General features: G+C 38.9%; 1 protein-coding gene across 2 annotated transcripts; it reads left to right on the forward strand.

Moving 5' to 3' along the window:
* The first annotated feature begins 378 nt into the window (after window positions 1-378).
* LOC116013818 (zinc finger CCCH domain-containing protein 44) lies at window positions 379-7939 on the forward strand. Of its 2 annotated transcripts, none has more exons than XM_031253751.1 (11): window positions 379-1016; window positions 1215-1294; window positions 1757-1944; window positions 2335-3322; window positions 3420-3547; window positions 4140-4199; window positions 4283-4333; window positions 4429-4499; window positions 5035-5189; window positions 5305-5379; window positions 5463-7939. In XM_031253751.1, the coding sequence occupies exons 1-11, from the start codon at window positions 613-615 to the stop codon at window positions 7703-7705; spliced, it is 4443 nt and encodes a 1480-aa protein (XP_031109611.1). In that variant the 5' UTR covers window positions 379-612; the 3' UTR covers window positions 7706-7939. The 2 variants fall into 2 exon arrangements, with proteins under 2 accessions (XP_031109611.1, XP_031109612.1); XM_031253752.1 differs by having other exon boundaries at window positions 2338-3322.
* Window positions 7940-8355: the final 416 nt, after the last annotated feature.

Consider the following 8355-nt stretch of genomic DNA (forward strand, 5'->3'; position numbering starts at 1 on the left):
TGGACAAAATTAATAGCACAACAATGATTATTGGTGATAAATTGGAATGTATGGAAACGGAAAAACAACTATGTGAGAAAAATATGAAAATATAAATTATTGAAGTTTTCGTGCAAGATAGGTGCAATATAGGTGTTAATGAGTCTTAATAATAATATAAGAAAAAAAAAGAGAAAAGAAAAACGTGGAGTTAATATAGCAAAGGTGTCCGTCCAAGGGTGGTGAGGGCCCCCCTCCCCTCCGGTTCCCGGTTTCAAATTTACCGTAGAAAGAGAAAGGAAGCCCCACGAGCCGCGTTTGACGATCCATGTGTAATAAGCAACATGACTTTGTTTACCCAAAATTGAAAACTTTACCCAACCCCCCACCCCACTACTTCATCTCTCTTTCTTTTCTTTCTCTTTCTCAGGCAGACAACCAATCGTACGTCACCACCACACCTACATCTCCGCTCTTCTCTCTCTCTCTCTCTCTGTTTTTCGTCTCAGAGTTTTCTACTCGTTGAAACGACGTCGGAGCAGTCATGATCAGCTTCTCCATTTCTCGATCAGAGCTCGACACCGCTACGCAATTTAGTTTCATCTAGGGTTTTTTCTGTTAGCGGATTTCACCATGGAACCTTATAATAATTCCTCCGAGCTGTACCGGCCGAGTTTGGGAGCTGCCGAGAGTCAAAGGTTTGACCGCGATACGACTACTACTACCGTGCGGCGCGAGAGTTTGGGAGGGGCGCAAGGGAAGTGTACTTCATCTGTTCAGGCTATGGATGGCGCGCAGCTGGTCGGTGGTGCGGTGATGCAGGTCGGTGGCGGGAATCCGCCGTCTACGGTGGCTGCTGGTGTGAACAACACTTCAGTGGCGGCGGTGATCGGCCCCGAGAAGAGGAAGCGGGGGCGGCCGCCGCGGGGGCAGACTGCGGCGAAACCTCCACCGCCCAAAAGGAAGGTAGAGGAGGAGGAGGAAGACGTGTGCTTTATATGCTTCGATGGTGGTTCTCTAGTGCTGTGCGATCGCAAGTGAGTAGTCGAGATATGTGTATATACTCCTCCGTACTTTTTTGTAGCTTGGGCCCTGTTTGAGTTCTTTATTGCTTTTGGATGCAAAATATACTTTAATCTTATGCCGGAATTACTTGATACTCTATTAAAGTTGAAATATGAGCTCCGGTATCTGCATGCTTGAATTTTATTATAACTTGTTTTCTTAATGGATAGGGGATGCCCCAAGGCATATCATCCAGCTTGTATCAAGCGGGATGAGGCATTTTTCCGCTCTAAGGCTAAATGGAATTGTGGTATGCTTTCATTTCAACTATTGATACTGTAGGTTGGCTATGATGTATTTGTACTTTGTTATATTATTAAATTTCCAATCTGAATGATTTGGGACTCTGAACTTTATCTGCTCATTGATCTTCAAATCTGTACAAGGATGGACCTTCAGGTGGTGTAATACCAAGTGTGAGGTCAATTTCAAGAGTAGAGGATTAGTCTAGGTTTACTTTTAAGCTTTGCATTAATATAATAATATTCTTGTTACTTGTTCCATTCTTTTGATATATAGGATGATTCATGAGATATTTAGGATCCTTTCTATAGTTCTTGATGCTTGAAGTGTGCCTTTCCATTTCATTTTCTTTTATTAAGTGGCATATGCCAAAATGTGTTTTGTTTTAATTGCTATAGTTGATATTTCACACAATAATTACATTGTAGAATTCTGTAGTTTTACAAAGTGATATTACAACTGGTTTCAGGTTGGCATATTTGTAGTGTGTGTCAGAAGGCTTCCCATTATATGTGCTATACTTGTACATATTCATTATGCAAGGGTTGCATTACAAATGCTGATTACTTCTCTGTCCGAGGAAACAAAGGCTTTTGTTCTACGTGCATGAGAACTATCATGTTGATTGAAAACAAAGATGAAGCAAATAAGGAAATGGTATGCACTTTGTACATTAAAATAATTCCATATTTGATTGCTCTGCAAATTCTTGTTGGGCAGTTTCATTTAAAAGACTATTCAAACATCACTGCACTCCTTGCTCCCTTACTGTTTCTCTTGCTCCAGCATGTTTAAATACTGGCGTTTCAAGCTGTATTGGCAACAAGGATTGACTAATATGTCTTTTCTTGGATTTTGCTTGCCAGCCCAGCCTTAGAAAGTTTTAAATGGGAAGGATAAGACAGTATCATTTTACATGATGATTGAATGATTGATATTGCCTCTTTTCTTTTGCTCTTATCCTCCCCACCATAAAAAAAAAGTCAAAAAAAAATCTGAGCTTTTAATTCATGCAATTATTATTTACACTGCTTATCACAACCTAAGCAGGTTCAAGTAGATTTTGATGACAAAACTAGCTGGGAGTATCTTTTCAAGGTATATTGGATGTACTTGAAAGGAAAGTTATCATTAACATTAAATGAGCTTATTCAAGCAAAAAATCCGTGGAAAGAAGCAGTTGCAGCACAGAGCAACCTCCAAGTAGCTAATGCAAATGATAGTAAAAGTGTTATTGGCAAGTCTTCTGAGCAAATAGAAGTTAATAATCACAAGGAAAGGGAAGAGATAGCTAAGAAAGATTCTTTAAGTTCTGAGAATCAAAGCACTGCGAAATCAGAAAATGCAGGTATTGCCATTTCTAATGAACATTTGGGGCTGATGGATCCTAATGTGCCTCCAAACAAGGATAAGCTTGGCTCTGCTAATGGCTCTGCTATGAAGGGATACACAGAATGGGCAACTAAAGAGTTGTTGGAGTTTGTTGCACACATGAAAAATGGTGATATATCAGCTCTATCTCAGTTTGATGTTCAGGCACTTTTGCTAGACTACATAAAGAGGAATAATCTTCGAGACCCACACAAGAAGAGTCAAATTATTTGTGATCTTAGGCTCAAGAATCTCTTTGGAAAACCACGTCTTGGACACATTGAAATGTTGAAGCTTATAGAGTTCCACTTTCTTATAAAAGAGGATACCCAGAAAAATGCTTTTATACCAGCTGGAATTGTTGGTGATATTTCTAGCCATTTGGAGACTGATGAAAGTAGCATTAACTCATCCTTGATAATCAAAAATAAGAAACGTAAAACATGCAAAAAGGGTGAAGAAAAAGCTCCACAAGTTAGTCTTGATGAGTATGCTGCAATTGATGCTCATAATATAAATCTTATATATTTGAGGCGTAGTTTGATGGAAAATCTCATGGAAGACACACAGAAGTTCCATGATGATGTTGTTGGGTCAATTGTCCGGATAAAAATAACTGGTAGCAATCAGAAGCAGGATATGTACAGGCTTGTCCATGTTGTAGGTATAAATGCATTACTTTCTTAAAAGCACTTATTAACTTTTGCAGTTGGCTAAGTTAGGTATTGCTGACTTAACTAAAAATGTTATCTTGAATGAAGGTACAAGCAAGGTGTCCACACCATACAAGATTGGAGAGAAGACAACAGATATAATGCTTGAAGTATTGAACTTGGACAAGAAAGAAGCTGTAGCTATTGATACTCTTTCCAATCAAGAGTTCTCTGAGGTAAGGGTAAAGGTTTTGTATGATTCCTGTGCCTCTTGACATACATACATATATCTCCTTCATATAGGCTTGTTCCGTTTTGTCAAAACTTCTCATGTTATTATATGATCTATCCTGTTGCATTCTCTGATCCAAAAAGTTCTAAAATCCCTTTTTTGCATCATCCCATAAAGTTGAAGACATAAAACCTTTCCTTTTTTCTTTTGGTTTTTTGGGTGTTAATGGACTCTCTTTAATAGGAAACTGTCTTTGATGATTGATCCTTTCACATGCAATTATTTTTCTTCCTGAATAAAAAGTCCGTGTTGCTAGTTCTGACATTTGGCATTGACCATCATCTGGAAAAGACGAATACCTTTTATAGTACATCATTAAATTTGATGGTCTCATTTGCTCATGTGCATGTGCTGTAAAAGATCTTGTTCTATACTTCTATGCGATGTTATGCTAACGTTTTCTTCTCTCTTGGCTCTTTTCCTATCCTCTAAACAAATGACCTTAAATGCTATATGGTCATAATTCTTTCTATAACATCAAGAATTTGCTTCTATACCGATGTCTTAATCTTTAACTAGATTTTGCAATTTTTCAGGATGAATGCAGACGATTGCGCCAAAGTATTAAGTGTGGGCTTGTAAAACGGATGACTGTTGTAAGTCTTGATGTTGATGTTCCCTCTATGTATTTGCAAAATGCTACTAGGACCAGTAGCAGGTAACACATACTTTCTTGTAGGGTGAGATACAGAAGAAAGCAATGGCACTCCGACCTGTAAAACTGAATGAAGTAATATATTTTGATTAATGCTTGCACTTATATTTTTTGTTTTCCCACCATTTTCTTTTTATTTGCTGTTGTTGACTTTTCATTTTCATATACAGTCCTTGGAATCAGAGATATTGCGGCTCAACCATCTTCGTGATAGAGCAAGTGAGAATGGACGCAAGAAAGAATATCCTTTGGTGGTACAGTCTATGTTGATTATAATTTCAGTTTTTGACATCTTAATTCAAACTTGGCCTAAATTCAAGAGATAAGAAAAAGATGAAGAGGAAAAGGTCCTTTCTACTTTTAGGTATTCCAATGGTTATCATTTATAGTTCATACTGTTTTAGGATTGTGTTATGTGTATGCTATAAGTTGTTAACGTTACTAGAAGAACAAATTCAGTCAACCAATAGTCTGGTTTAAACTGTTCTCTGAAGTAATAAAAGTACAACATTGGTTTCTTTTTCTTCAGAGGGAAGAAGACAGTCTATAATTCTCCAGAGCTTTGCTGATTATGCTCTTGAATTGTTGACACTATAGCTTCTTTATATTAAGAAAGCTTGTGAGGGAGATTCCTTTTTAGTTTTAACATTGAGGTAGTTCAGTGTTCAGTTAGATAATCACATTGTATTTTATTCAATCTCATTGAGTTAATTAAGATAGATTAGCTGCTGAATCTGGAACATGATTAAGTATTTGGAATGCCTTAACTATCTCACTCTCAGAGAATGTATAGAGAAATTGCAGTGTTTGAAGACACCTGAGGAACGCCGTAGGAGAATGCTTGAAATTCCTGAGGTGCATACTGATCCAAAGATGAACCCTAATTATGAATCTGAAGAAGATGCTGGAGGATCCGAAGACAAGAAACAAGGTCTCTGGGATATGATAATCTTTTTGCAAATGATTGCTTTTTATTTTATTTTATTTTATTTTTACTTCACCTGTCTAGTTATAGAGGAGTACTTTGTCCCTGATATATTATGCAGATGAAAATCTGAGGCAAAGAAACCCCAGGCTTAATAAGAGTGGAAGCAAGCAAATACCACCCCCCTTGAAGAAAGGTAAAATCTTCAACTGAAGTGTTGATTAGGTCTTTGGAAAATTCAATTTGTCATATAATTAGAAATGTTGTATATTTTTATAGTTAAAGTGGAGGGGGCTGTTATTGCACTTATGGCTCAAAATAAGCCAAATGAAAAAAGACAGACATCTGGAGTACATACTTTGGGGAAACGAGGAAATCAGACTTCTGTTTGTGGTTCAGTGATTAGTGGTCAGGTAGATAAGTCAGTGGTTAGATGTGGTTCTGAAACTTCAGTTGCGAGTCTTTCAACAGAAAATTCAGCCCCTTCTAGTGATGATAGTGAAACAGAAAAATTGTGGCATTACCGTGATCCTAGTGGTCACATACAAGGGCCATTTTGCATGATGCAGTTGAGGAGGTGGAACAAAACAGGATTGTTTCCACCTGATATGAGGGTATGGATTAGTGACAAGCATAATGAGTCAATACTTTTAAGTGATGCATTGCATGGGCAGTTTCATAAAGCTTCTCAAATTTTGGATAATGCAACAATCAAAGATGAAGGAGTTGAAGCAGCTTCGGATAGCAGAGGCCATGCTGGGTGGCATGGAAGTTCTAATGGAACAGTTGGAGAAAGCGAAGGGCACCATAGTGATGATAAGGTCCATCCAAATGCTGTTAGGACGGATGAGTTGAAGCCCCGTTCTTTGTTGCAATGCTTGAATTTGCTGAAGGAAAATAATTCGTGTTCTGAGAAACCTCAAGAATGTAACATGATGCATTCATCCAGTGATGGGCAAGTGCATTTGGGTCTCGCACAACAGGAAAGAGGGCATGACAGTGGTGGGCTTCATACTGATACAGATCAGGGAAATCAGAAATTGTATGGTAACACCATGTCTCAGCTAACTGACATGGCCAGTCATGAGATGCAATATAATATGCAGAGCGTTATGGGTCAATTATTTGGATCCTTACCCGTAACAAACTCAGAAAACACAGACTCTGGCACTCATTTGGAATCAGTTACCAAGTCAAGTGATTCACCTGATCAGAATGGAAAAATAAATGTCTCAGATCTTCCCAGTCCCACACCCAAGAATAATTATGAGAGCTTGGAATTTCAAGCTGCAAAAGAACTACTTTCCTTATCTTCAGATATTCCTTTTCACCGTTCAGGTATCCAGGATATGCCAAGTCCACCACCAAAGGCAAACAATGATAATCAATGTGGACAGACTACTGAAACCAAGGAACATTTGCCTTCAAATATTCCTATTCAAGATTCAGGTCCAAGCCCGAATACTAGTCTAGTTGTTGATGGGGTGCAACTTCCTGAAGTAACTGAATGGGGCGGTAATTCACCAACTCCTAAACCTCCTGTCGAGGATTGGGATCCTGGTCTTGTATCTGTTTCATCACTGAAACCACCAGAAGTACTTGGTGATCAAGTTGCAACTCCTGCTTCAAATGCCGACCAACTGACTCATTCATCTCCACCCTCAAATGTGATTGAGTTCAGCACTTTGGCTGAGGAGTCAGTATCTGATCTATTAGCTGAAGTTGATGCAATGGAATCGCAAGCTCAAAGTGGTCTAGGTTCACCTACTTCAGCCATGAGGTGCAATGTGGACCTGATGCAATGGAGTAAGAGTGACTTTAGCTCCATCGAGGAGATGAGCCCTGCACTTGGTCCTGCCAAAAGTGATGCTTATAGCTCCACAGGGGATATACAATTACCTTGTCAATCACCTGTGACAAATGAACTAGTTAGGGGAGGTCAGACAGATGGTTTTGATCCTTCAAAGAGGTGCAATGGGCATTCATCTACCAGTAGTGAGGGAGAAACAAAATCAACTGATGTGTCCTTTAGTAAGGGGCACTCTGGTTCAGAAGTTCGTCCTCATGTGCCTTGCACTGTGAGTCAAAATACAGTAGTCTCAGCAATGGATCAAAGCAGAGGATCAGAAGCTATGGTTACCGCCTGGGGGACTACCCAAGGAAATGCAAACTATGGAGCACCCCAATCAGTTCAGGGATATGCAAATCCAGGTCCAGGTACCAGTTCCAAGCCAGCTTGGAGAAATCCAAACACTAATCGCAGTGCGTTCAATGGGAATCCAGCATGGGATAGCCAAAGGAGGCACGCGGCAGAGAGGTTTCCTGGTCCAAGAGACTGGGCATTTCAAGGAGGGTACTCAGGTCATGGTAGGAGTAGACCAGCGTGGAATAGGCAATCATTTAGCGGTGGCGGTGGCAGTGGCGGAGGGCATTCAAGACCTCCTCCCAAAGCACGGGTATGTAAATTTTACGAGAGTGGGCGTTGCAAAAAGGGTGCATCATGCGACTATCTACACCCGTGAATACCATCCATCAGTATGCCGCTTAAACTGCAATTACCTTTTTATTGTTTATTTTTGATGTGCAATCAATTGTTTAGAGTAAGCTGCTAATGTTTTTAACTCCCCTGGAAATTATTAGCTAAATGGCATAAAGTAAAAATTTTTCCTTCCAAATAATGGCATACTATCATAAATAGGGTTATCCGCTATGGCTCTCTGTTGTGTCGTAAAGATATATGTATTTAGATTTTTTTTTTTTTGTTGTCATTTTGCAGTAGTATCTATGATTGTTATTATTTCATTTGTTTTCTTTTACTTTGAATACCAAATTATCTGATACCCGAAAATCCAAAAATATGTAAGCTTTCTTCGAGTAAGAGTTACCGTCAAACTTTACATGTGTAATTTACGTTGAAGTTGAATTTGGATTGTAGTGGGTGTAACTTCAATCGAATGTGGATTAGTGTTATAGTAGTGGAGCCGTGGAGGTATTAGATTATGATGATTATTAATTTTATAATAGTGGGAATATTAGATTTCGCAATCAGAAGAGAAACATTTCAAAACCGATCAAGATGAAAAGGACTGGCCAGAACGGGAGGAATTAAGGAAAGAAAATCGTAAAGCGTGGGTAGATGGCTCTTTTTTACTCCGTAATTTCATTTATCATA

Source organism: Ipomoea triloba, chromosome 3 (assembly GCF_003576645.1).
Source record: "Ipomoea triloba cultivar NCNSP0323 chromosome 3, ASM357664v1".
NCBI lineage: Eukaryota > Viridiplantae > Streptophyta > Magnoliopsida > Solanales > Convolvulaceae > Ipomoea > Ipomoea triloba.